We start from the raw sequence: 27923 nt of genomic DNA, 5'->3' as shown, positions 1-27923 counted from the left end.
ATACCGCAAGGTCCTGGTAAGGAAAGATGTAGTATTAACACAATGACAGTAAGCTCCTGAAAGAGCTCAGCTGTTTAAAGGGAGAATCTGTTGGTGTTGGTGTTCATTCACTAAATTTGGGATTGCAAGGAATTGCACATTTTAAGCAAAAAATACAAGAGCAACTATTTATGCAACTATGTTATTTGCACTTCTCTTGTCGGCTTTCCAATTTCCGATGAACATAAAACTGATGAAATTATCACTCAGAAACTTTTTTGTGTGATTCCTAAACCTATTTGAGTGATTGAAGAGATTGAAGATTAAGTCTTTGGTGCATTGTACCCTACCGTCACAAACGTGACGTGACATCATGTCGGGTTCATTGTTTAGTAGAAGGAGCCAAAGATGCAGAGTAGTGCTGAAAGCAATGCATCAAGTTCGCAGTACAAAGGAGATCAGACAAAGAGAGTAGTTGGGTAAGTCAGTGGTCAGGACTGGCGGTACAGGTTCAAAGGCGATGGTTCAGGCAAGGGTCAATGATCAGGATACAGCAGGGCAGTCACTGAAGATCTTTACGATCAGGAGCACAGTACAACTGAGCAAAGAGTTAAGGGTGTGTGTGGTGTAAATAAGGAAAGTTGGTGGTCTTGTTCATTGTAGTTCCTGCCTGGTCTCCCCCTTCTGTTCCTTTAAAAGAATCTGCTTCGGCGCGGGCGCGCGCGCGCCCTTTGATTCTCCTGATACTCTTTTTCCTGTGCGGTCGTGTTTGAGAAGCAGTGGCATTCGTGCGAACAGAGTTCTGTCTCCTTTGTCGGCAAGTTGTGTTTGCATGAACAGAGGTGGCGCTCATATGCACGGAGCTCTGCCTTCTGTGTCTGGTAAGTGGCATTCGCACGAACAGAGGTGCAGTTCGCATGAACGTTGGCGTGGGTGGTTGAGTTGACCACGCTGTCTGTTGGCTTCGACACGGCGTCCTCGTGGAGTGAGAGAGAGACGCGGCGTGGACACGCGAGGTAGGTGAGTGTGGGAGCAAGGTCCTGATAGTACCCCCGTCTTAGGAGTCGCCTCAGGAGACTACCAGGACCAGGATGAAAAGAAGGGTGTCGGAGATGGAACCTTCAGAGTAGGCGAGGAGCATTGATGTTACTTACAGGTTCCCAGGACCTTTCTTCTGGACCGTATCCCTTCCAATGTATCAGGTATTCAAGATTCCCTCTTGGAATGCGAGAATCAAGGATGTCCTGTACTTCTTATTCGGGTTCCCCAGTGACAATCACGGGAACAGGAGGAAGGATGACCCGATCTAGGAAGTTATTTTCCTTAAAAGGTTTGAGGAGTGATACATGGAAGGATGGATGGAAACGGTATTGAGGAGGTAGATCCAATTGAAGTACCACGGATGAGATCTTCTTAATATGAAATGGACCAATGTATTTTGGGCCCAACCTCTTGGAAGGACAGGGTAATTTTAGGTAACCAGTCGAGTTGATCAACTTGGTATGAAGGTGGGGTTCTTTTATTACAGTTTGCATACAATTTATAGAGTTGTTGACTGTCTTGTATTGTTTTTTGAGCATGGAGAAATCCTTGTATTAGTTGATTAATGTGAGCGGAGGCATCTGGGACAGTGGAAGAAATGGACAGTCCTGGAAGAGATGTGGGTTGGAATCCGTAGTTAAACATAAAAAGAGAAGCATGTGTGAAATCGTGTATATGCGTATTATAGGCAAACTCTGCAGTAGTTCTTTCCAGTTGGATTGCAGATGTGTTGTGTAACATCAGAGATATGTTTCTAAAGTTTGGTTTGCCTGTTAGTGTGAGGGTGGAAATTAGTAGAAAGGTCCACCGAGATATTGAGGGACTGACAGAAGGATTTCCAGAAGTGGGAGGTGAACTGGGTCCCTCTGTCGGAGAAAATAGAGTCAGGAATTCCATGCATGCAACCTGAAGACGTGGTCGTGAAAAAAGTGGCCGTCTTTTTGGCAGTAGTTCCTTTACTGGGATAAAATGGGCCATCTTGGTCAAACGATCGACAGTGACCATTATGGTATTGTATCCATGGGATTCGGGGAGGTCAACGATGAAGTCGACGGTGAGATGACTCCAGGGTCTGGAAGGGATTGGTAGAGGTTGTAATAGGCCAGCTGCCTTCATGGTTAGTGCTTCTGCTCTGGCACAGGTAGTATAGGTACTCACATAGTTTCTTACGTCCTGCTTAAGGATGGCCCACCAGAAATACTGTTGGATGGCAAGTATGGTCTTTCGTTGTCCACTATGACCAGAAATTGGAGCATCATGGAATTGTTGCAGTATGCGGAGGCGAAAGGGTTCAGCAACATAGATCTTCCCATGCGACATTGGGAAATCTTTCTGAAGACAGAGGCAGATTAGTAGTGGCAGCATTGGTCTTGATGTCCCTAGGAAGTAGACATACTGCCTAGGAAGTGTTGTTGACTTAGCACCGTCTCTTCTTTTATTTGTTTAGTCTCATCTGGGGTGAATATTCTTGAAACTGCATCTGCCTTTAGGTTTTTTGATCCCGGCCATTAGGTGACATGGAATAAGAATCTAGAGAAGAATAATGCCCTGCAGGCTTTTCGTGGATTAAGTCGTTTTGCTGAGCGTAGGCACTCTAGGTTCTTGTGATCTGTGTAAACTGTTATGGGATGACTTGCACCCTCTAACAGACGCCTCCATTCTTCCAGGTCTCTCTTAATAGCCAGTAATTCCTTGTCACTGACGTCCTAATTTGTCTTGACTTTGGTCAGTCTCTTTTAACCCCTTAAGGACCAAACTTCTGGAATAAAATGGAATAATGACGTGTCACACACGTCATGTGTCCTTAAGGGGTTAATAATAGGCGACAGGATGTAGTAAATCTGTTTTTTCGTCTCTCTGAGATGTGACCCCTCCGGTGGCAATATCGGAGGCATCGACCTCAAGGAAGAAGGGTTTATGTTGATCAGGTATACATGAAATAGGGGCCGTGATGAACATTTGTTTTAATTTATCAAAGGCAATTTGTGCTTGGTGACCCCAATGACACTTTACATCCTTCTTCGTAAGAGTTTGTATGATCTGTAAGAAGTTGCGTATAAAACGCCTGTAAAAATTGGTGAAACCCACAAACTGTTGGACTTACTTAGAGGTTCAGGTCAATGCTGTATGACTTCGACTTTGCGTAGATCCATCTCCTCTTTGCCAGGTCTGATAAAAAACCGAGAAATTCAACACAGGTGGTTTCAAAAATGCACTTCTCAATCTTGGCATATAGCTTCTGTTCTCTAAGGCATTTCAATACTTCCAGCATATGGTGACGATGTGTGGATAACTCTGAAGAGAAGATGAGAATGTCATCCAGATAGATTACCACATACTGGTCTAAGTGGTCTCTAAAGATATCACTGAGGTAGTGTTGAAATGAAGCGGGGGCATTGCAGAGACCGTATGACATTACTATATACTCATAGTGTCCATATCGGGACCGAAAGGCAGTTTTCCATTTGGCTCCTCCTCTAACATGAAGGAGATTATAGGCACCCCTTAAATCCAGTTTGGTCTAAATGGAGGCTGCTTGTAACCTCTCATTTAGCTCAGGGATGAGAGGGAGTGGGTATTTATTCTTGACTGTGATCTTGTTCAGCTCTCTGTAGTCCACACAGGGACGTAGACTACCATCCTTCTTCCACACAAAGAAGATCCCGTCTCCTCCTGGAGAAATGGAAGGTCGGATAGATGCGTTTGCTACATTTTCATTAATATATTCTTTAAGAATAAGATATTTTTCTGCCGAAGGGGTATATTCTACTAGGTAGCAAGTCTATGGGGCAATCATATGGTGTAAGGTATTAACCCCTTTCTTGTCAAAAACATCCGCATATTCATGATATACTTTGGGAAGTAGAACGTCTTGATTTTTCTTCATATCTGCGTCCAGAATGGAGTGTATATAGCCTGTGGTGAGTTTGTTTTTAAGACATTAAGTGGAGGAGAAAGATAAGTTTCCTGAGGCCCACTTGATAGCCAGGTTGTGCTTGTGTAACCAGGGAATGCCGAGAATAACCAGCAATAGAGGTGAGGGGACGATATTAAATACAATGTACTCTTGATGTTTCCTTATAGAGACAAGAATAGGTTTGGTTTGTTTCAGTAAGGGACTTGATTTTAGAAAGGACCCATCCACCACTTGTATTTTCAGTTGAATGTCCTTTTTGATCACTGGGATTTGTAAGGTAGCAGCCAAGGAGAAATCAAGGAAGCATCCACTTGCTCCTGAGTTGATTAACGCCTAGCATTTATGTTTAGTCATACTCCACTGCAAGCAGAGGGAGACTGATAAGGGATGATTTGTTGTATTCAGAGTAGAGGGCAGGAGGGTCAGATACATTTGTTTACCCTTTGTAGCTCTACATTTTTTGGGGTAGGTGTTTGTGGTATGTAGTGTATGTTCATGATAAAGGCATAGGTTTTATTTTCTTCTATGTTGTAATTCAGCAGTGGGTAGACAACCTTGAGCCAGTCCCATTTGCATTGGTTCCACTGTCACAGATGGAGAAGAAAGTGACTGGGACCTGGGAGGAGGAGCAAGTGCTCTTACAGGTAGAGAGAGAGGTTACTTTCTCATGACGCCTCTCACGTAAACACCTGTCCAGCTGGATTGCTTGTTGCATAACATTTTCCAGTAAATCAGGATAACCAAAGTGAGCGAAATCGTCCTTAAGAGAATCTCAGAGGTCCAGGCGGAACTGGTTGATAAGTCCAATTTCATTCCACTGAGTATCTTTGGCATAATGTTTGAAATCGGTGATGTATTCCTCAACTGGTTGGCGTCCTTGTCGCAAGGCTCTGATGGCTGTTTGGGCAGTCTATTGCCTGTTGGTGTCGTCGTACATCATGGACCTGAGGCATAACTGGAAACCATGGGCCCCCGGTGCGAAAATAGCCCTGGGGACCCCCCATACGTCCACCCCACTCCCCCATATGTCCCCCCCCACATACACATGCAGACAAACAGATACACAATGCAGACAGAGAGAGGCACACATACATACAGGCACACACACACACACACACATACATACATATATACATACATACATACACATATCCCCCACACACACATGCAGACAAATAGATACACATGCAGACACACACACATATACAGAGAAACATACACACAGATGACACCTACATACAGACACACAAACATACAGACACACCCATACATACAAACACACATACATACACACACAGACACACATATACACACTTACACTAACACACACACATACAAAATGATTTACTCACCCTCCTGTTTCCTACCTTCTAGGTGCAGGAGGGTGACTTTCCCTGGGGTCCAGTGGCTCAGGCTGATGGGAGTCAGAGTTCCCACTCTGACTGCCTCCTCTCCTCTCCTTCCTCCTCCCGCACGGCTCTCGGTGATTGCTGGGAGGGAGTGATGGGGCTGTCACTTCCTCCCAGCATCTAACATCATCAAAGGGAGCCTGGTCGCGATGTTAAAGCGCCACAGCAATGACCGGGCCCCCTGGAAATTAAATACCATCGAGTGACCCTAACAGCATGGGCCATCTGAGTGGGCAACCCGGTTGCAGGGGTCCACAGGGCGGTTCGGCCCCCTGGTGACTGGCTCGGTTGCAGTTGCAACCGCAGTAGTTCCGCCACGGTGGAGGACATAAGTGCTACAAAGGAATCCCAGCGGGATCGTTATCCCATAGCAATTTATATTCCCATTCTTGTGGAGGGCCAGAAAGCAAGGAAATCATAGTACGTATTTTGACGGAATCAGAGTGGAATGTGAGTGATTGTAAATCGAACAGCAACTCACAGGACATGATAAAGGATCTGTGGTTCAGGTGCCATAGACGTATCTTCTGGAAGGGATACTAGATTGGCAGCTACAGCAGGCATTGGTGTCCGTGCTTGCATTTGCAATTTTTGGACTGCTTGAATCAGGTTGGTCACTTGTCTCATTAGGGTATTAAGCATTCCAGTCGCGTCTGTGAGCTCCATTTTATGGCTCAGTTGTTCTGTCGGGTTCATTGTTTAGTAGACGGAGCCCAAGATGCAGAGTAGAATAGAGCAATGGACCAAGTTCGCAGTACAAAGGGGATCAGACAAAGAGAGTAGTCTGGGAAGTTTGAGGTCAGGACAGGCGGCACAGGTTCCAAGGCGATGGTTCAGGCAAGGGTCAAATATCAGGATACAGCAGGACAGTCACTGAAGGTCTTTATAAAATCAGGAGCACAGTACAACTGAATGAAGAGTTCAGGGTGTGTGTGTGGTTTAAATAGGTAAAGTAGGTGGTTTGTTCATTGTAGTTCCTCCCTTTTCTCCACCTCCTGTACCTTTAAAAGGATCTGCTTCAGCATGCGTGCGCCCTTTTGATTCTCCCGAAGCTCTGTTACCTGTATGGTCGTGTGTGAGAATCAGCGGCGTTCGTGCAAACAAAGTTCTGTCTCCTGTGTCGGCCAGCTGTGTTCGCAGAGCTGGTGTTCGTATGCACGGAGTTCTGCCTACGGTGGTTGAGCCTACCGCGCTGTCTAGGGGGTTGCGCTCCAACACGGTGTCCTAGTGGAGTGAGAGAGAGACGCGGCATGGGAGCGCAAGGTAGGTGAGTGTGGGAGTGAGGTCCTGATACATGAGCATTAGGTTAAAAATTGAGATTTTTGTATTTTGTTAATATTTGAGGATCTGGGCTAATCTCAGTGTGGCCATCAGTATGAGGTTTGCCCTTTCTCCTTTAAAAATTTGTGAGCTCGGGTCTCCGAACTTTGTGAATAAATAAACCTGTACTTTCTATAATTCTGAGTTTGAATTAACTGCATTTGTTGCACATTCATTTTTATTTGGTTTCTTTAGGGTTAAGTTTTATGTACTATATAAGTGGTAAAACACGTTTGGTTGCAGCTGCACTTTTTTGTGTTTATTAGTGCCATTTATACACAAAATTCATTTTGCTTTGTTTATCACTAGCTTGTTAAGCTACATGTAGCCAATTTACTGTTTTTATGGATTGAATCTCAGCATGATTTTTTTAATATCATTGTAGCATGAGGATAATGATAACTCTGAGCTCTTACCTCCTCTGTGCGGTATACTGCAAACCGCCAACTCGCACGTGGTTCCCCTAATCATGGATGCTGAAATGACTTTGGATGATGACATTTGGTTTGAAACAGAGTTAACGGTATGTGGCAGTTGCACTTATTTTCCTTCCTGCACAATTCAATGCACAGGACAATCCAGGGAAATAAAATGTAAAAACTCACACGAAAAAGCATCATCCTTTTTCTAACAATTCTTAAAGCTATAAACTGGAAGAATGAAGCATTATTAACACATACCCAGCAAAAGGAATATGTCATTCACTCGGCCTCTAATACTTCATGCAAGTATGGGAAAAAAATGGAAACTCTCTCTGACATTATGTCAGACTGTTCCTATTATACCTTCAACCACACCTCACCATTTTTTGTCTTGCACCCTTTTTTCCATACTTTTATATCCAGTCACAGTAGATTCACATATCTTTTTAAAGTCACCTCAAACCTGTCTATTGTTTCCTTTTCTCTTCCTCTCTCAGAATCTTTTCCTTTTTTTTTTCCAATTTATCTTTATCTTTAAAACATAAGACACAGTAGGGACTACTTTATATGACATATATTTTTCTTAAGCTTGCCTTAAACTGCACCCTGTGTCAAGATGTGTCAAACACTGGAAAAATACATAAGACAAAATAGTCCCTACTTTGTCTTATGTTTTAAAGAGAAATAGATTCGATTTTGAAAGAGGAAGAGAACTGGAAACAGTGGGAGAAAGGCATGCTTCAGGTGGGAGGTTTGCAGCTTTGCCAAGGACGATTTAAAGGTGAAAACATACCACAAGGAGTGTAAGGACTTGCCTTGCACTCCAGTATATTTAACTACTTCCCTACTCCAGCAGGTTCTGTTCTGCCTTCTTTTACATCTACCATGTGCCTTCTGAGCTAAATTCCTACCATTCGGCACCAGCTACAGTGTGTGAAGGAGACAAGGCCAGAGGACTCCAAAATCACAACCTTTTTTAAGGTTTATTACAGAACATCCCAATTACATGAATTACTGCTTCCACTAAACATTGTTGTTAACACAACGTATACATTAAATTATTAAGGAGATTAAAATGGGATTTGTATTTTGAATTATTTATGAATTAAGTTAATGCATTATTGTTTTATCATTTTTTAACAATACACACAGAATAACGGTTAGGTATGATTTAATTATGTTTACTATGTCACAGCTTGTTCGAATAAAATGTGAAACTGACGGGTTACTTAATCTTCTCCAAGAAGTTGCTCCACCAGACTCACCTGAATTCGTAAGTAATTATTCCTCCAGACGAAATAGTATGTTAACCTTTTGTCAAACAATACATTTCATGATTGATTGTTAGAGGCTTCAAGCCCTTGGTAATGAACACAGCTACTTTATGTACAATTCTATTTTACTGTTTTTCTTTTTTTCTTTTGCCTGGAATTTTGTATTTCCAATTTAAGTTGGAGGAATGTCACGATGCCTTGCAACAGACATACAGCTGCTTAACTCAACTGAAGTGTGCGTGGGAACAGCTCTCAAGCAAGTTATATGGAACAGTGAACATGCAGAGAGAGAGAGAAAAGTTCTTACATAAGTATCATTTGTCATCTTTATATGCTTGGTAAATATTTTCTACAAGTGGTTCTATATCAAAGTAACCTATAGACTTACAGATTGATGCATGCTTTATGGTGGAGATGGGGGATGGTGGGACAAAGGTATGGCAGAAATGCCACTGCCACGTTTTCTTGGAGGGGCCTGCTTGCCAGCCTCCTGCCTCAGGACTATGGCCCTCTGCAAAATACTTTAAAAAGGCACTGTTCGTACAAATGGGATTATATGGTTCGGTTCCTGAACAGCCGCACAAACCAGAGACCACCCGGGAGCTTGTTTGGCCTAATTGATCGTTTGTAACACTTTAAACGTGTGTTTAAAAGTGTTCTACGTGTTCATCTGGGCGGCCGCTGTTTGCATTAACGACCACGAGGTGGGGGCCATCTTGTTCCCACGAACGCAGGCAGCGGTGTTTGGTCATTGAGTTCATGGAACTGTTTTCAGACACTGAAACTCTGAACACAGCTGGACTTCCAGGATCGCCTGCGTTCGGTTCTACACAACTTAGAAGGGCACTGATCGATGGAAACGTTCCCATGAACAAGGTGAACAAACTCCAGGGTAAGAACATTGACTCTGTTTGGTAGTTTATTTGTTTTTTAAACTACCGAACTAGACCAACTGCAAGCCCTGATTCTCTGGAATTGTTTTGGGCATGGGACCATGCATACGATTGGTCAAATTATGACTTCCAGGAAATTCCCGAACCCCTGAACCGATCTGGGTAATTTTTGGATATGTCGGGGCTATCAGGGGATGTAACTTTTGGGTGGGTGTTGTGTGTTTAAAGGTATTTTGGGTGGTTCGTAAAAATTAATGTTTTCTGTGCTTGGCGATAATTGAGTTTAATACGGTGCTTGATTCTATTATCTCTTGGGCACAGAGGAGGGATTATCTTGTTTTATGTGGGAGTGTTCTGGACCTGAGAGCCAATGTAATCGTGTATATGTTTTTACTGTAGTCTACTCTCCGGTCCAGTGGGGAGTGCCGCTTGCATGGGGACCTGCATATAAGGCCAGTTGTGGCTTCCAATAAAGAGTTCCCCTTCACCCTCAACATAGAGCCTCGTCTCATGTGTGGAGGGGACAGCTATATTCACTCTGGGGATTGCTATACTCTTATATTCCCTTGGATTATTATCACTAGCTCTTCTAAGAACTACACTGCTATACCTGCTATACTCTCTTGGAGGATAGGTCTTCTCGCTGGGAGCTGGATACAGGAGTTTGGTCCAGGGTGAGAAGGGACAGCGATACCCCAGCCAAGCTGCGGCGGCTAAGGGGCTACGGTGCTTATGGTACTCGGCGACAGATAGGAAGCAGCAGTTGGCGGAGGCACCCAGTTGGGGTGCCAGGTGGTCCGTCACAAAAGGTTTTTAGACATTAGTATTGGCTTAATTTGAACCATTAGGCATGGGACGTCATCTTGAATCTAACTACCTGGCAGTGCCGATCCACTGCTGGTGTGGCTACACCAGGGTTCTGAAATTGGGTGGTCCTCTTATTACGGCCACCTGGTGGGCATCTCTAATCTGGAGCCCAGCGAGTGCCCTTTAACAGTGCACCCGACCTGAAGAGCAGACCGGGAGCCTGTGCAAGCCTCAAATTCGCATCATCCTCAGCCAGCACCTGCTGCAGTCAGATCCCAGGGAAGACACCCCCCCTGCACCCAAAAGGTATAGTTTCAGGAGGGTGGCTATTTGTTGTCATCAAGCCTCTCTTGTGCGGATTTAAAAAAAAAAAAAAAAAAAAAAAGTATTCGTATGGAAAAGGATGTAGAGGTCATTTGTCAGGGTTGAAATTAATTTCATGCAAGGTTTAGAAGAGATATCCAGTACAGTCTACAACCAGAGTCTATGGAGTTATCAAAACTTTACCAAAACTTTTACGCCTACGTTTTGGTGCAATATTTTAAATCTGTTTTTTTGTCATTTTTGACTATATGCCATTTTGTTAGCGATTCACCTGATCTGTGAATTTTCACCACTTTTTTGACAGAAATGTGTTGCACTTCTTTTTCCCTCCATTCTAAATTTGTGAAATTAAGATTTCTGAACTTTTAAAACAGAAATTTCTGTGAAAAAAATTTACTATAAAGTAAAACTTAATGTATATGATAAAATTAATCAGATTTTAACAGTCGCTTTCCAGAAAACTTTTATAAACACCTCTAATTGTTCAGAGTAACGTATAACAGCTCTGTCCAGCTTATTTTGTGTGATGAGAAAAATTTTGTTAGACCAACATGCTGTGTGCAAAATATTATAATATTACACATATTAGTACTACTCCAGTACGTTTGTATGGTAGTGTTCTTTGGAGATGTGAGCAGCACTACATGAGATGACATGCAAAATGTATGTATTTGTCCTAAGAAATGAGATATGTGGAGCAGATAAATGAACACACCTTCTGCATCACAAATCATGTCCAATCCTATATGATCAGACTGTACTTGCAATCACAGAGAGGGAGAAATTGACAGCCCGCTTTCCACTGCCTAAAGATGACCTTGTCCTTTCCCCTTCACCAAGAATTTATTGTGTAAGTATCCAATGACTGATCTGCCTTTCCTTTTTAATTGAATCACCTACTAAACAGTGCCCAAATTTGGTATCCAAAGTAGGTGAACCCTATATCATGTTACCAAGTTATGGGAGATATCTACTAAACAACTGAAAGAGAAAACAGGTAAAGCTATTTTTCTTAATTCTGCTCTTTCAGTTGCACACCTTAATTTGGTACCCTTAATTATGGCAATTCCACGTATGTGTACCAAATTAGGGTGCTATCTCCTAAACAGGTGTAAGATCAAAATGTAGAAAAAAAAACTTTAATATTGCTGTTTCAGTTATTCCTTAGTTCAGTCCCTAACTTGCTATCCTTATTTAAAAAAAAAAAAAAAAAATGAAAATGTATGGCTCAATTCGTTAAAGCTTTCATTTTGATAATTTTGTATGCTGACAAATTCAGATTCTTCTGAAATTAGGATGACATTCAATTTGTCCATGTTTCATGTAAGAAAAGCACATGTCTACGAAAATACACAAACCATTAAATCCAGTGGTGCAGGGCTTAGCTCAGTTCACAATTGAGGTGAGGAGCAGACACCAGATAAGAAGTCAAACTGCTTTAAAATGTTTTGACTGCTTACTGGGAGGGAATCACCAGGCACTTCCGGCACTAAAACCACTAGGGTAGTGGTTACGGTGCTTAGGGTGTTCCTTTTAGATTACTGAAAGAAACTAAACGAGAAAAGTGGTTCTATCATATTAATGGAAAGATGTTAGTAATTTTTGTTACTTCTATCTTTAGGTTCACCAAAATTCAAAAATGCCGTATTGGTCAGGTTTGGATTCAGAGCAGGTCATGGAGGAAGATGATGGTTATCCTCCTGATGGGCTCATGCCTCTTTCAGCCAGTACAACAAAGAGACAGCATCTGGACACTTGTGCAAGGACTCCTATCGGACCATGTACAGCTGCAGTATTTGGAACCACCACTTTTTTAATGCCACACTTGTCATGCAGAAAGAAAGATGAAAACCTGCTCATTTGGTTGTGTGATAAAGGTCTGAAGTACAGCAAAGTACAGTGTTTTGTTTTGTTTACCGATAGAATGCAAAACACTGATTGAAAAGGGCCACAATAAGGCTATGTGTTTCGTGTAACAATACACATATCAAACAAATGGATTGAAACATAACCACTACAGTCTTCTGTTGTGGTTATGGAGCCCTGGCTCCCACCATTGTTTTCTAATAGTTTTATTTCTTACCGGAGATCTACCAGGTAAAAAGTGGAGTCTACCTGCTGGAAGCTCTCTGAGCAATCAGCTTATGCCTCAGCCAATGAGTGGTGCAGGGCCTAACTCAAGAGAATCAATGTAAGCCCTCACTTTAGTGAATAATCCTGGTATAAATTATACCCTTAGTTGTAAACACAAGAGATCTTTGTATTTCATTGCTTTTCAAACCAATCTTCTTCCAACAATGTTACTTGTTTTACAGATATCATTTGAATGATGGTTTCAAAATACTCTGTTGGTAATTGCCACTGTAGGGACAATGAACTGAAGTGGTCTTTAAAGAGACACTTCAGGCATCAAATAAACTACATCTTAATGAAGTTGCTATGGTGCCAGAAGGCCCTCAGAGACACTTACCTCAAGGGGTTAAACTGTTTGAGATTGATTTAACCCCAAAGTTGCCTCCAGTGGCAATGTCCACTCTCCCACCCGCCCCAGCGGCATTTGACTTCTACATTTTCAGGACGTGCAGAGTGCTGACTGGTAGCGTTTCTGATGTTCGCAGTCAATCAGTGCCTCTCCATTCACTAAACTGGCCTGCAAGGGAAGGTGTGGGAAAACAACTGTTCAAGAACGGTTTAACCCCTTGAGGTAAGAATGCCTCCACGGGCCTCCTGGCACCATAGCAACTTAATTTTGATTGTTATTTTGGTGCCTTGAGCATCACTTTAAGATCATTCACACTTGAGTGAAAAAGCTTGTAACAAGAAGTCAAATATTTCACCAATAGGAGTATTTCAAAGCCATTTGTAACCTAGATCACTATGCATTTTTGCAAAGATCAGCTGTGCAGATGTCAGGAGATACGGCAAGTGCCTCAACTTCCATACGCTTTCCAAATGATTCAATGCGGTTAGAAAAATGTCCAAAATTGTTATTACTACTACTTACAGAGGTCACCAATAAAGTCTATGGGAAATGTAGATAAATCATTTGGAAAGTTTTTCTAACAGTATTGAGTCATTTTGAAAGCTTATTAAAATGACGACAAGGTTACATAGGTGTCCCTCTTTACCCCTTAGGTTTAAGGAGATACTTGGTATTTGTGATAAAATACATATTAAAGATTCAAGTAACAGAAATCATAACGTGATTTTATGTTAACGATGAACATGGAACTTTTGTGTATGAACCATGGAGTTAATACACGAAGATCCTAATGGGATTGTATAGAAAGCGTTTCCCGATGTTATATATATTGATTCTATGGTCATAGGCTTTTGTTTGTTTAATTCATTACAATTGCCATGGTTATTTAGAAAGACGGTAATTTGTGGAAATTTCCATAAGAAAATTATAGATTTACCATTAAATTCACATAGAATTTTTAAACTTTTTTTTATTACTAGTATGTTTCCCCATTACCAGACAAGTTGCACAACCATGAATTCAACAACACACCCTTAAACAGGAGCTTTTAGGAAAAAAAAAAAAATACTGATGAGAATTTCAATCTTTACACAATTTGAGAAAAATGGTGGCAAGAGCTTCCTCCGCATTAGTCATCTTTTCGAGCACAGTAATGGAGGAATCACTTGGGAAATTGGTTTGAAATTATGAGAGAGGGTGCACTGCTTCAGTTTTCCTTTGGAAAATAAAATGTTTAAGACAGTCTTTTTGTTTGATCTTCAGTTCTCTGAATAGTACTTTCACCTCACAGTCTGGCGTATGAATTTGCTTAAAATAATATATTATATAGAAAAAAATAGGAGTATATGAGGTGAGCACTGGTTTTCATGTCAATTACGTTCATTCCACTGCATTACAAAAGTCCACAAATTTCACTTGCTTCCAGCTCATACGAAGGCTCTGTTGGCAAAGAGGCGCATGTGACGCACGCCCTGGGCATGGTACTTTGTTTAAAGAATGACGCATTTCCTCTTGGAGGATTTTTTCTTTTTTCCGTTGCTAATCTTCTCTTTGTGTTTACGAATTTCACGCACGAGGGTGTAGAAAGCATCTTCAACTCCCTTTGTCAAGAAAAAAAAAAAAAAATTTATGAAAACCATTACAAATTAGCAAAAAAAAATAAAAATATATATAGATAACTAATTTTTAGGAGCAAGCTAATGACATTCAAGGAACACTCCAAGCACCATAGCTACAGCATGCTGTAGTGGTTTTGGTGCCAGGAGTACCCTGGCGCACCCAAAAAGTAAGTAATCAAACATTTGATAACTCAGTTGATCGTGCTCAGACAACGAGCCAAGTCTTGCTTCGCAAGGCTTAGTTCAGAGAGGATCCAGTGGCCAGGGAGCGATGCCCGGCAGACACCAGATAAGTCAAATTGTACAAAAACGGTTTATTTAATATTAGGGGGCAATGAAGTTTATCAAACTACTTAATGTCCATGCGGAGAGTATACTAACCTGTCTAGTTTTGGCAGAGGTTTCTATGAATGGGATCCCATAGCTTTTTGCTAGTTCATGTGCTTGTTTGGTGTCCACGGTCCTTGAAGGAAGGTCGCATTTGTTACCAACTAATACCATCGGAACATCATCAGAATCTTTTACTCTGTTAATCTGCTCCCTGGTGGAACACAACAAGAGTAATTTGTTACAGTCTTTTAGTCATAAAATCAAAATATAAAACATAAGCAAACATTTGCTGTAAGGTCATGTAGCAACAGGATATAAAGGTTTAAATATAGTAAATTTGCATTTTGCCAAAGAACTGTAATCATAACAATTTCATCTATGAATTGGTTCTAGTGCCTGGAGTCTCCTTGTGCTATCCCTTCATTCAGTGTTAAACCATTTTCAAACCGTTTAAAACTAAATAAGGATCCCTGGCCACCTATTGCAAGAGTGGCTAAGGCAGAGATTATACACTTCCCTGTAGTCATACCCATTCATGCTGGCAATGGGCACTCGGATAGGCTACAAGCAGTCAGCTGACACTCTCAGCCAATCACTGCTGTTCAGGCGAATACTTCCTCATACCCATTGTACAGCGCTACGGAATTTGCTGGCGCTATATAAATAATAATTATTAGCCAAAGCAGCACATAGGGGATGGGCTGCTGGGGACTCTTGTTTAGCATTAAAAAAAAACCAAAAAAAACAAACAAACTGTTGAACGCTGAATTAAAGATTGGTACCAGGGGACTTTAAATACCATAACCACTTAAATGAGATGAAGTAGATACAGTGCCTACAGTGTTCCTTTAATATTCAAATACACAACACATGGCACTCCAATGTTTGTGGCTAGGTGGACTGAAAGCTAAATCATACCGTAACATATCTACACATCTAACCTGTAATGGTGAACGTCCTCAAAGGACTTTGTATTATTTATAGCAAAGACACATAGAAATCCTTCTCCAGTTCGCATGTACTGATCCCTCATGGCACTGTACTCTTCTTGACCTGCAGTATCCAAAATATCCAGGAGACATGTCTCACCATCAATCACCACCTGCTTTCTATAGGAATCCTAGGGGAAAACAAAATTCAAAATAAAAATACTTTAATTATCATTAGTATCCAAAAATGTGCCTTAGTGGCATTTTTCCAAGCGTATAGTTCAGCATGAATTGATTAAAAGAAAGATTTACAACATATTAAGGAAACACTGTAGTGTTAGGAATACAGAACATTTATTCCTAAAGCTATATAGTGTTATCCTACCTATTTAGGTGTCCTTCTCTGGGAGCATTTAAAAGGTAGTTTTACATTCCTTTACTCCCATGCCACGCTGGTCTCACCACAGCTGCCTTTACCACCCTGGCTGAGATAAGAGTGATGATCTCAGCCAATCTAATGCTTCTCCCAGGAAAGCAGTGTAAAGTTAGTTTGCGCAGCTAAATCGCTACATGATTTACACATTACTCGAAAAAGTACACTCCATTAAGATGTGATTTTGGTGCTTCAATTTCCCTTTAACATTTATTGAATAATAATAAATCCGTGCAAGTTATACATTTTGTAATGGTTCATGTGAATAGGCTAAAATAAATGAATGTCAGAACCAAATATAATAAATTAGAGTTTTAACAAGATGATCTGGTCTAACCTCAATGGTCGGGTCGTATTCATCCACAAAATGGTTCTGGATAAGTTGGATGGTCAGTGCACTCTTCCCCACGCCTCCAGCACCGACCACTACAAGTTTGTATTCAGTCATTTCACCTGCACAGATCGGTCACCTGAAGAAAAAAAAAATTGACAGAAAAGATAATGCCACTGAAAACACCCATGCAACATTACAATGTGGTATTTGCCATTTCAGAGTTTGCTGCTGTTCTCAGATTCTGCTCTAACAGATAAACCACACAACGTAACCTAAGTAAGTGTTTCTGTAATATTTAACCTGCTCAACAGAGAATATATCTTAACATACCACAAGCACAGAAGCTGAATAAAAATATAATCTTAAAACCGATCAGTTAACACTATTACACAGGGGATACCATGCTGTATCAGTAAATTTTCTACTGAAAGTGAAGTAATGCTAAAAGATTATAAATACATTTTTTTCAGGAGTGGCTTTCCTTTGTACTTGGTTGACTAAATCATATCTATGGTGTAGGCAGACTAAAAGGTTTTCAAGATAATACTAATCATATCTGGATAGATATACAAAGACACTTTGTTATATACTACAGTATATTTATTAGATAGATATAGGCCTTAAAGGCTGTTATGGTGCTTGGTTCTATGGTTCTTATTTGTCTGTGACCCTCTCCTATACTGTCCTCATGCACAAGCGCAAGGTGATTTTAGATTGGCAGTCACAGGTTGGGGATTATATGCAGTAAGAAAGAAGGGGTATTCATAACCACCACACATATTTCAGCTTGGCTACCTTTAGCCACTGACTGATGTTTATAGTTTTTGCAGATTCCTCCCCCCCCCCCCCCCCCCCAACAATATTTACCATTGTGCTACAAGAATATTGTTGTACTTGATATCATAAATTAGATTTATACAGTATAGCAGACCCCAAAGCAAGGGTAAATTATACATTTAAAGGAACACAATAAGCACCGTAACCACTACAACCTGTGGTTATGGTACTTGCAGAGTTGCTTTAAATGCATTTGGAGATATTACAGACTTAGATGCTGCCTAACAACCCACAACACCTCCATTCTCAGAGGATTTTACATTAATGTAGTACCCACCCTTTGGTCCCACCTTTGTATTGTCACTGGCCCTGTTGAGGATTTTTTTCCCCCAAATAGAGCAAGATGCCGACATCAGTCATTCGATTCCTATATTTCCACAGTATGCATTAGAAACACGAATATCACTGTGATGAGCAGCAGAACCACCTGAATGATGGTTCTCCTGTACACGCATAACTCATCCTTGCCACAGACCTCTGCTGTCAGAGGTAAATCATGAGAATGGACTGACAGGTGTTTTTTTTTAATGGTTAAAAAAAATTAAATTATATATTTGCTAGCACAACGTCTAGATGAAATACTCTGCTCTTTAATTTAAACCCATGTTGTGTGACATATTAAGGGAGCACCACAGATGCCAAAAGCAGTTTTTGGTTTGGTGAAATATTAATGCAGACCCTGCATGGCCTGGGAAATAGCTGCAAATTTAGGACATTCAAGTAATATATCAGCTGCTTTAACCCCTTAATGACCAAACTTCTGGAATAAAAGGGAATCATGACATGTCACATGTCATGTGTCCTTAAGGGGTTAAAGTACATGTCAAGTCTATATAACGGGTTAATTACATTTGGAGTCCCAAAGGAGCATTCTAAGTATCAAACCACAACAGGCTCTCAAAAGTCTGACAGGGAGTAACACCAGGGCACGAACAGCATCATTTCTTTGTGTATATAGCACCATTCCTGTTATCTGTCCAATCAGCTGGCAGCCAGGGTCTAATCGCTATCAATTCAAGCATCTGTCTTATTCATCTTAGCTGACAGAATTGCTGATAGGCTACAAAAATATCCCATCAAACACTTGCTGGGTAGGTGTTTCTGGGTTATTCTTAGCACCCAGTGAAAACAATGGGAAGGCCAGGATTGGTTGACAAGTGTCAGCTACTTATTGGTTTGGGCAGAGTTCATAGCAAGAAACTGCAAACAATAGATGTGCATCAAATGCAGAAACACCAACAGTATCTTTATTTTTAAATTATAATTTTGGCACTTATTTATCAATGGTGTACCAGCATGAATCCCTGACAAAAAAAAGATTATAAAAGAACACTATAAGGTCAGGATCACAAACATGTATCCCTGGCCCTATATAGTGTTAAAAACACCATCTAGCCCTCCTGGACCCCCTTAACCCCTTAAGGACCGGACTTTTTTTGCGATGTTGTACATTTGCGACCAGGCATCTTTTTGACACTTTTGTGGTGTTTGTGTTTAGCTGTAATTTTCCGCTCTCATTTACTGTTCCCATACAAATTATATATTGTTTTTTTCAGGACAAAGGGGTCTTTCTTTACATACCATTATTTATATAATCTCATGTAATTTAATTTAAAAAAAAATGAAAAAATATGATGAAAAATTGAAAAAAAATACACGTTTTTTGAATTTTATGTGAAAAATCTTTTACTCATCTACAAAAGCGAATGAAAAAAACTGCTAAATAGATTCAAAATGTTGTCCTGAGTTTAAAAATACCCAGTGTTTACATGCTTTTTGCTATTTTTTTTGCATGTTATAGGGCTATAAGTACAAGTAGGATATTGCGGTTTCAAAACATACATTTTTAAAATGTATTAATAGTGACATTGTAACACTATTATCTGTCATAAATTGCTAAATAACACCCCACATGTACATATTTTTTTAAAAGTAGACAACCCAGGGTATTCAATATGGGGTATGTCCAGACTTTTTTAGTAGCCACTTAGTCGCAAACACTGGCCAAAGTTAGCGTTCATATTTGTTTGTGTGTGAAAAAAGTAAAAAACTAAATTGAACGCTAATTTTGGCCAGTGTTTGTGACTAAGTGGTTACTAAAAAAGACTGGACATACCCCATTTGCAATACCTTGGGTTGTCTTCTTTTGCAAATGGTATGCCATCATGGGGGTAATTCTCATTCCTGGGCTACCATACGCTCTCAAAGGCAACGTAACCAACCTGGCCATTTTCAATGTAAAAATATTTGACCCATATATTTGACCCTGTAACTTTCAAAAACGCTATAAAACCTGTACATGGGGGGTACTGTTATACTCAGGGGACTTTGCTGAACACAAATATTAGTGTTTCAAAACTGGAAAATGTATCACAACAATTATATCATCAGTAAAAGTGCTGTTTGTGTGTGAAAAATGCAAAAAAAAGTCACTTTCACTGACAATATCATCGCTGTGATATGTTTTACTGTTTTGAATCACTAATATTTGTGTTCAGCGAAGTCTCCCGAGTAAAACAGTACCCCCCATGTACAGGTTTTAGGGTGTCGTAGAACGTTACAGGGTAAAATACAGTGATAGCAAATTAAATTCTCTGGTCTTTCGGCCTGGGTTGGCAGGCAGGTCCCTTAAATTGCAATCAATAAAATAACTTAATTATGTAAAAATATTACATAAATACGCACGTAGAATTTAAATATATATGCATATTTATATATTTGAAGTCTACGTGTATATTTATATAATTATTTATGTAATTTTGTATATGGACATATGAATAGTTCGCATTCTTTTTATTTATTTATTTATATATACATAGATATATATATACAATTTCATTCTAAGTGTATTTTGATATAAATATATATATTAATATCAAAATACAGTTAGAATAAAATTTCGTATAGATATAATTTTTTTTAATTTTTATTATTATTTTTAATTTTTTTTATTTAATTTAAATTATTTATTATTCGTATTTTATAATAATATATACAATATATATAGTTATTATATATATTATATATATATATACACGTGTGTAAATTAATTATAAGTGTATTTTTATATTAATATATGTACATATTAATATAAAAATACACTTAGCATGACATTATATATATATAATATATATAATATATATATAATATATATAGGTATAATATATGTCTATATATCATATATACACACATATAATAATAATATTTTTTTTTTTTTTATTAACTTTCACTTTACATTTTTTTTTGATTTTACAGTTGCAGGGAGACTGCCTGTCAGCACAGACAGTCCCCCTGCAGGCAGAGACTAGGACACCTATTGTGACCATGTGGTCGCCCTGTTGGGCGATCACATGGCCACAGGGGTCCTAAACCGCCATGGGGAGACTGTCTGGGCTGCAGGCAGTCTCCCCACACCGGGAGCACCGCCGATCGCCGCCGGGGGAACAACGGCGATCGGGTAAGTACATTGGACGGTTAGGACGGTTCAGGACCGTCACTGGTCGGCAATGCAAAAATGCCGATGACGGTCCTGAACCGTCCTCCGTCCTTAAGGGGTTAAATATAGTATAATCTTACCTTTACTCCAGTCTGCTACTGCTGGCTCTGCCCCTCCTCTGCTGACATCATCAGAAGTGATCCTCTTATCAAACCACAATGCTTCCCCATAGGAAGGCATTGGATTGGCTGAGTCCGTCAAGGCGGCAGATCCAGCACATACCAAACACAGCCCTGGCCAATCAGCATCCCCTCATAGAAATGTATTGAATGCATCTTTATGGGAAAGTTCAGTGTCTCCATACAGAGGATGGAGACACTGAATTTTAGTTGCACTGTGCAGCACTGCCCCAGGGAGCACCTCTAATAGTCATCTGAGGAGTGGCCAGTGGAGGCATCCCTAGGCTGTAATGTAAACACTGAATTTTCTCTGAAAAGACTGTTTACTGCAAAAAGCCTGAAGAGAATGCATACACTCACCAGAACAAATACAATAAGCTGTAGTTGTTCTGGTGACTATAGTGTCCCTTTAACTCTAGGCTGGAGTGTCCTTTTTACAGGGATTCCTGCAATAATTTACAGCATAGCAGTTTGTAGAAGAAATTTCAGGATCTAAAATGTAATAAAATTGAACATAGAAGTAGCCATGCGACTTTTTATTTACCGTATATACTCGAGTATAAGCAGAGTTTTTCAGCACATTTTTTGTGCTGAAAAAACCCAACTCGGCTTATACTCGAGTCAATAGTCTGTATTATGGCAATTTGCATTGCCATAATAGAGACTGGGGCTGTGAGAGAGCGTTACTTACCTCTCCTGCAGCTCCTGTCAGCTCTCTCCTCCTCCGCGCCGTCCATTCAGCTCTTCTGTCAGCTCCCACTGTAAGTCTCGCGAGAGCCGCGGCTCTCGCGAGACTTACACTGGGAGCTGACCGAGGTGCTGAACGGACGGCGCGGAGGAGGAGAGAGCTGACAGAGAGGTAAGTAACGCTCTCTCACAGCCCCCACAGCCCCCCCCACTGAACTACCAATGCCACTGGACCACCAGGGAAGGAGAGCCCCCCTCCCTGCCATGTATCAAGCAGTGAGGGGGGACGAAAAAAAAAACCTAAATATTAAAATATTAATAAGTAAAATAATAATATTACAAATAAATAAAATAATAAAAAATAACACAAAATATAAAAATAATAAAAAATAATAATAATAATTAAATAAAATAAAATAATAAAAAATAATAAAATAAAATATTAAACTAATTAATAATAAAATTGCCCACCCCCCACCAAGGCTCTGCAACACACACACACACACTGCACACATACTCATACACACACTGCACACATTCACACACACTGTACTCATACACGCACTCATATACACACGCTGCACTCAAACACACACACGCTGCACTCATACACACACACGCTGCACTCATACACACACACGCTGCACTCATACACACACACGCTGCACTCATACACACACACGCTGCACTCATACACACACACGCTGCACTCATACACACACACACTGCACTCATACACACACACACACTGCACTCATACACACACACACACTGCACTCATTATATACACACACACTGTAAATAAATATTCAATTAATATAATTTTTTTAGGATCTAATTTTATTTAGAAATTGACCAGTAGCTGCTGCATTTCCCACCCTAGTCTTATACTCGAGTCAATAAGTTTTCCCAGTTTTTTGGGGTAAAATTAGGGGCCTCGGCTTATACTCGAGTATATACGGTATTTAGGAACTGCTAAAATATTTGCACTGCTAAACCTACTGGTCTAAAAATACGATTAGCAGAGAACTGATGTGTGCTTTGCAATATTTGTTGTTAAAGGGACACTCCAGGCACCCAGACCACTTCTGCTCATTGGAGTGGTCTGGGTGCCAACTCCCACTACTCCTAACCCTGCAAGTGTAATTATTGCAGTTTTTTATAAACTGCAATAATTACCTTGCAGGGTTAACTCCACCTCTAGTGGCTGTCTACTAGACAACCACTAGAGGGAACTTCCTGCTTCATAGCACAGGAAACCTGTGCTTGAGCATCGCTGGACGTCCTCACGCTGTGTGAGGACCTCCAGCGTCGCTCAAATCCCCATAAGAAAGCATTGAAATTCGGTTTCAATGCTCTCCTATGGGGAGCCCTAATGCGCATGCGGTCTCCTCGGCCGGTGGGCGGGATCAGTCTCGCCCACCGGCCGACGGAAGCACAGGGAGGAGCGGCGCAGAGGAGGAGGGACATCGCCGCTGCCTCAGGTAAGTGACTGAAGGGGTTCTCTCTACCCTTCCACTCTCATTCCAAAAATATAATTAGGTGCCTTCTGGTTGGTGCACAGTAAGTGATAGTTAGTTAGTGAGAAGAACTGGTGCTACATGTTTGTGGTTTAGTAGACCCGCATGACAAATATTTGCTATAAAGTGCTGTACAGTGGGTAAACAAAAGACATTGTAACTGTGACAAACCAAGATAGGAAAATAGTTAACAATAGGTGATTGTTTACATTCTTTAGGAGTTGGGTGAAATTATACAAAAGGTCAAATGGACTGCAGGTTATCCAGTGGGAAGGCGGATTGCTAGGTGTAACAATATACAGGACATTTTAGGATTTTTTTTTTTTTTTAAATGACTGGAAAAAGCGCAATATGAAATGGGTCAAGGAAGGGCATTGCATTAGAAAGGAGTAGCCATAAAGATGTTGTCGAGTTATGAGTCATGGTGAGAAACTATGGTAAATATAAAGTCATTGCCAGAGTGGAAAGGGTATAGATGAGGTTATTTGTATGAATTAGAGCTTTCTGAAGGGTTCGGGATTTTAAAGTGTGCTAGTCATTGGTACTAACGAAAGAGCATTGAAATTCTGAAATACAAAATAATAAGTATTTGGTCCCTTCCCACCCATCATAAAACTATTGTCATAGAGGCCAGAGCCCAAAAAATGTAGCTCTCTACCACAGTTGTAGTGATGATTATGCATTGTGGCAAGCAGATGGCACTCTGTTCTGATGCTAAAGAGCGAGATGACATCATGGGTTTGGGGATCCCTGCTTGAGGAAGCTTTTCCAAGCAGGGTCAGTCACTTAGTTGGGTGGGGGAGTGGGCTGATAGGTGGGAGTCTGGGTGGATACCAAGATTATGGTTGTTTTGGACATAAACTCATTAAAGGAACACCGGAACCACTACAGCTTTAAGTTAGCGGTTCTGGGCTGTAGAGATGGTCCTTGCAGCATAAACTTTTCTGAGAATGTAGTGTTTATACTGCTGCCTAAGGCCACCTCAACTGGCTGTTACTCTGAAAGCCACTAGGGGGACTTCCTAGACCAACAATGAGCATCTCCATGCAGAGTGTGGAGATGTTAAATGCTCCCAGTTGAGATTCATGGAGTTAGCATGATGATTCACTATGCACGCACACTAGACTCCCAATGCTTCCATTGGGGGACTCATTGGATTGGCTGAGATCATCTAGGATTGATAATCTCAACTAGGAAAGAAGCGTCAAAACAGGAGCGCAGGGGGAGTAAATAATCCAAATAGGATACATTTTTGTATTCCAAACATTCTAGTGTTCCTTTAAAAGTTTTGATAAGGAATGTCATTCAATGAAAATCAACACCAGTGTGCCACACAGACCAGGTTGACTATCACTCCCTCATAAATTGTAGACCAAAGAAAGAATATCCTTAGTCTACCATCAAGTCATTATTTTCTAGCAAAATTAGCAATTACATTTTTGAACATGTCTGTATTCCATAAGGAAGCATTGTGAGACTTTTGTAAATGTGGAGAAATCTCTGTGCTGCGCAAATTGGCATTTCTTAAAAGAGATGCTTTATATCAGTGCATCTATATGCAGAGCGTAAAGGTCGAACAATGGTCCTGAATACATTTAAGGACTGCACAAGGAAGCTCCTCTAGTGGTTGCCTGAGTGACATCCACTAAAGGTGACCTTTTGTCAGAAAAGGCAGTGTTTATCATGGTCAGTTGGATTTCTGAAGCTTAGAGTGTCCCTTTAAAGTGTCACAGTAGGTTCACTTTAACCCCTTAAGGACACTTGACATGTCATGATTCCCTTTTATTCCAGAAGTTTGGTCTTAAGGGGTTAAAGAAGTAGACAAGGCACCATAACTGGTTACAGCATCATTGGGCTGAAGGCACTATTCCCTTATTCTTGGTTAAATCAATTTACGCTTTGCTTTAAGTAAGCAAGATTTACATTGTGACACAATCCGAGGAGAAGGGAAAGTACATTATTAGTAGAAAGCATAAACAAAACAATTCATTAGATTGTCATAAAGGACACAGTCAACAGGTAAACTATAAATAGTAGATAGTGACCTTTTTTGACTTATCAGCAAGGGAGAGGTCCCGTCCCCCCCACCTTTTTTTTTTTTTTTTTTTTAAATAGAGGTTTCAGTATAGAATCCACAACAGAAAGCAAATTTGGAGAAGGTCAAATTAAGCTGAAATTTGGAATTGATAAAAATTTGAAAGCTAAACACATGGTTGATTGGAGATGCATACATAGGGTTGAAGAACATCTGAAAATTCTATGTTAATAAAACATATACATAATTAACATAATGTGGTATAAAAGAAAATAAATTGCGAAATTCTGAATTATATAAGCAAATTCTAAACTACAACAAACATCATGGCTTATGTTTATTTGGAACAGCAGCAGAATCACCCTATGAAGTCATGCTCCAAGATGCAGTGTGTGCCAACTCCGTACATACTAAAAACTTTTTTTTTTTTTTTATAGATAATGGAGGTGCATCATAGTCACAACATGACTTCGTGGCTAAAGTGATTGGAGTGCCTCTTAAAAGGTCACCAGGCCCTGTTACAACCCATGTTCTCTTACACTTTTACGAATTGACAAATTTAAAAAGGACACCAAGCATCAAAAACAGCTTTAAATGGTTACTCCAAGCACCATGACCACTTCAGTTATTTGAAGTGGTCATGGTGCCTTCAGTCTGTATGTGCACCATTTCACTTTCAAAAGCTGCACACGCAGAGATTAACCCCTCTGCTGCTGGAGGTTTAACTGCAGCTCTGCAGAAGCCGCAAAGCACATCACTGGACCTCTAGAGAGCATCGGAACCCAAAGGTAAACCAGATAAGGGGCAAACAGTTACTAAACGTATTGCCCCATTATCAGGGAACTGGGCAAGGGTACACCTGGCATCATAAAAATTACAGATAGAATCTTTAGTTAAAAAACAAACTCCAATGCAATGTTGGAATTCACTGACATTCCAATACAAATCAGAACCTCAACTTGTCATTTCAAACCAGCTGAAGGGGATATGCATCTTGTATTGCAATGGGCAAATGACTATGCCAGCTCACTGCTGGTACACAAGATAACTTATTACAAATCTATTGGTCTTGCTGGGCTTTCCACATGGAAGCAGCAAGAGATGGAGCAGCCGTGAGAGAGAGTGTCAGCTAGGTAAATTTACCTTTCTCCCCCCCCCCCCCCCCCCCATACATAACCCATAAATATGCAACCATTGAGAAAAACGTAAGGACTCCACAAGTGCCAATTTTGCGTTAAACTTCTGAGAAGAGAGATTCACGGTCAAACTGCCAAGGATATCATCAACAGCATCAGCTGCTGTCTTGTAGTGCAACACCCATCAAAGTAAGACTTAATGACCCAATGTGTCACTAAGGTTTCAGCATTAGAAAGTGTTAGTCACACCGTGCAATGCATGTTTTGTATCCCATTGTACAGCGCTACAGAATCTGATGGCGCTATATAAATAATAAAATAATAATAATGTGACATCATCCACTGCAGTATGTGATTTGAGAGTACACACACACACACAACAAACCAAAACGTTTCAGTGATCACCTGGGTGCTTTCCAGCGCAAGATACATAATCAGGTAAAGAAAGGAGCACTCTCTTGGTTTTCACAATAGTGTATTTACATAAGCATTTCGAAACCTCTTGGGTCTTTATCAAGATCTTGATAAAGACCCAGGACGGTCGAAACGTTTATGTGAATGGAAGTGAATTAATACACGATTATGAAAACAAAGAGAGTGCTCCTTTCTCTGCATTAACTCACCGTCTCTCTCTCTACACACACACACACACACACAATTATTATTCTTATTACTGGCATTTATAAAGTGCCAACAAATTCTGCAGCGCAGTACAATTGGGGAAAAAGACAAACACAATAAGAACAGTCCGATACAACAGGTAGAGGGCCCTGCCCATGAGCTTACAATCTAAAAGGTTGAAATGGGGGTATGAGACAAGCGGTAACATCATTTTAGTTGACTTTCTTTATTTTAGTTATTGGTTTTGTGTTTTAGACTAAAAGTTGCACTTCAGCTGTTGAAGACGTAAGTTGTTATGATGCTCAATCAACCAACTGTGATGCACACTCCTATGATGCTCAGCCACACAACCATCTTGCTGAGCAGCACTGTAAGCAATCAGCAGCTGTGGGGATATCACAGCCTGGGTACCTGGGGGTCCAGGTGTGTCCTTCCTGCTCCCACTGGAGGAGAGATCCCTTAATGCTCAGCCAGCCCCAATGGGAGTGGTAGTCCAACCCTAAATGGAGAGCCAGGCTATTCCCAGGGACCATAGAGGAGAAGGGTGGAAGGAGCGCCTCTTACCTGCTTTCCCAAGTCTCTGCGGCTGTTACCTTTATCTCCCCCCCCTCCCACAATCTGAGTCTTCCTGCCCCGCAGCTGGGTCTCCCCCGAGGGGTCACAGGTCACCAGCAACTCCCATCCTGCCAGTACCTCTCTCCCCCTGTAGAGCTGACACCAGAGATACCGGAAGTGCCCACAGCCCTGGGTGGATGGACGCGCCCAGATGACCAATCAAAAGCAGTCCACGCGTCACTTCCGGTCCTTTCCTGCCGCCAATAGCAGAGGCAGCACGGAGATTGAAAGCCGGTATCCCCGCCCCTAAATACGTGTTTGCGTTGCCACACACTTTAAATGGTAGCGATGAACTACGACTCCCGTGATGCTTAGTAAGACGCTTTGCTTTTTGCACATTCAGC

At 40.8% G+C, this 27923-nt stretch overlaps 2 protein-coding genes across 2 annotated transcripts in view; one reads left to right on the top strand and one right to left on the bottom strand.

Moving 5' to 3' along the window:
* Positions 1–12329, top strand: part of LOC134577491 (uncharacterized) — a 28032-nt gene extending 15703 nt beyond the window's left edge. Inside the window, exons 4-7 of the mRNA XM_063436256.1 lie at positions 7052–7189; positions 8284–8361; positions 8540–8700; positions 12008–12329. Coding sequence (XP_063292326.1) covers positions 7052–7189; positions 8284–8361; positions 8540–8700; positions 12008–12203 — 573 coding nt within the window. The 3' untranslated portion in view covers positions 12204–12329. The remainder of the gene's footprint in view (positions 1–7051; positions 7190–8283; positions 8362–8539; positions 8701–12007) is intronic.
* Positions 12330–13812: 1483 nt separating this feature from the next.
* On the bottom strand, positions 13813–27719 carry LOC134576701 (GTPase HRas-like). Its single transcript, XM_063435411.1, has 5 exons — positions 27529–27719; positions 16517–16649; positions 15759–15937; positions 14869–15028; positions 13813–14469 (listed from the first exon to the last, which is right to left on the bottom strand). Exons 2-5 carry the CDS (start codon positions 16625–16627, stop codon positions 14359–14361), a joined length of 561 nt encoding a protein of 186 aa, XP_063291481.1. The 5' UTR covers positions 16628–16649; positions 27529–27719; the 3' UTR covers positions 13813–14358.
* Positions 27720–27923: the final 204 nt, after the last annotated feature.

The sequence above is a fragment of the Pelobates fuscus genome, chromosome 11 (assembly GCF_036172605.1).
Source record: "Pelobates fuscus isolate aPelFus1 chromosome 11, aPelFus1.pri, whole genome shotgun sequence".
In the NCBI taxonomy this organism is placed as follows: domain Eukaryota; kingdom Metazoa; phylum Chordata; class Amphibia; order Anura; family Pelobatidae; genus Pelobates; species Pelobates fuscus.
Note: the sequence above shows the minus strand (reverse complement) of the source record. Positions and strands in the feature narration are given on the sequence as shown.

What these genes read in the sequence shown, in the direction of transcription:
- LOC134576701 (XM_063435411.1), bottom strand. Translation starts at nt 16,627, where the DNA reads ATGACTGAATACAAACTTGTAGTGGTCGGTGCTGGAGGCGTGGGGAAG. An exon ending in AATACGACCCGACCATTGAG is followed by an intron (nt 15,938 to 16,516) that starts GTTAGACCAGAT and finishes GTTTTCCCCTAG; the next exon opens with GATTCCTATAGAAAGCAGGT. An exon ending in CCTCTGCCAAAACTAGACAG is followed by an intron (nt 14,470 to 14,868) that starts GTTAGTATACTC and finishes TTCTTGACAAAG; the next exon opens with GGAGTTGAAGATGCTTTCTA.